This window comes from Otolemur garnettii, unplaced genomic scaffold (genome assembly GCF_000181295.1).
Source record: "Otolemur garnettii isolate 467f Iridium unplaced genomic scaffold, OtoGar3 scaffold00012, whole genome shotgun sequence".
Taxonomy (NCBI): Eukaryota; Metazoa; Chordata; class Mammalia; order Primates; family Galagidae; genus Otolemur; species Otolemur garnettii.
The window spans coordinates 27,507,643-27,508,673 of NW_003852407.1; the positions used below are offsets into that span (position 1 = coordinate 27,507,643).

The 1,031-nt window shown below is 45.0% G+C and overlaps 1 protein-coding gene across 1 annotated transcript in view; it reads right to left on the reverse strand.

The window, feature by feature from the left end:
- Positions 1-1,031, reverse strand: part of RMC1 (regulator of MON1-CCZ1) — a 24,176-nt gene that overhangs the window by 12,653 nt on the left and 10,492 nt on the right. Inside the window, exons 6-7 of the mRNA XM_003784781.3 lie at positions 820-960; positions 275-378 (exon numbers count right to left, since the gene is read on the reverse strand). Of these exons, the coding sequence (XP_003784829.1) occupies positions 275-378; positions 820-960 (245 nt within the window). The remainder of the gene's footprint in view (positions 1-274; positions 379-819; positions 961-1,031) is intronic.

Here is a 1,031-nt window from a genome sequence, read left to right on the forward strand (position 1 = left end):
CTGTTCTGATTTTATTAGGCTAGAAAGGTAAAAAGACTTCACTAAGATTACAATGTTTATAAAACCAAAAAGAATGCCAAGAAGACGCTAGGTTTTCTATATACATAAAACACAGGTAATAAATAAACAGAACCAGGGAGCCTTGTTATGTGTCCTCGGAGTTCCTTTCCTTAAGGAAAGCGTGTCACCATAGTCCTCTACTCAGCATTCTCCTTCTATCCCTTATGTCATCAAAAGCAGGCACAAGAAGGAATTCTCAGAAAGACGGACATACATGGTAGCCATCGCAATATCTCTTTCGGACAGGCTAAGTTTAGTTGACTTAGGTGCAGCTGGTAATTCAATCTCAAACTTGGGCAGCTTTGACATAGTGCCAGCCTGTTAGGGGGAAAAAAAGTTTTAGGAAAAGTTTATTAAACACCTTTGATGTCTTAGCATTCCCCACATCAAATCAATTAGGGTGTTCACATGGTACACCTTTCCATCCTTTCCAATGGCCCACTATGTCTTTTATTTTAAGGCAGAGTGGCACTCGCACACCCAATGCTGTGGTGTCATCACAGCTTACAGCAACCTCAAACAGGTGAGGGTGACACAGCAACCTCAAACTGGTCAGGCTGACCCAGTGCGCCCTCCAGTGGTTGGAGTGGCACAGCATACCCGCCAGTGGTTGGGGTGGTACAGTGAGCCCTACAGTGGTTATAGTTGGGAGCAACTGCCCACCCCCCACTCCTGCTCGCTTGACAGGTTAGGATGTTAGAGCAAAAGGCTAAGGGGGGGAGAGGGAAGGGAGTTTTTTAAAGGGAGGCTTACTCTTACCCTAAAATAAAAAGGCTGCAGGACGTTCTCAAGGACTGTGGTAGACAGCAGGATCACAGCGCTCTCGGGACAGTACATGTACCAATTCACATTAATATTGTGACTCTTCAGGAGTTTCAGAGTCCGCTTCTCTGGCAACACCTGAAGCAAAGTTTAAAAAACAGAATCTTCACTTTAAAAACAGCAAGTGTGGCTCGGCACCTGTAGCTCAA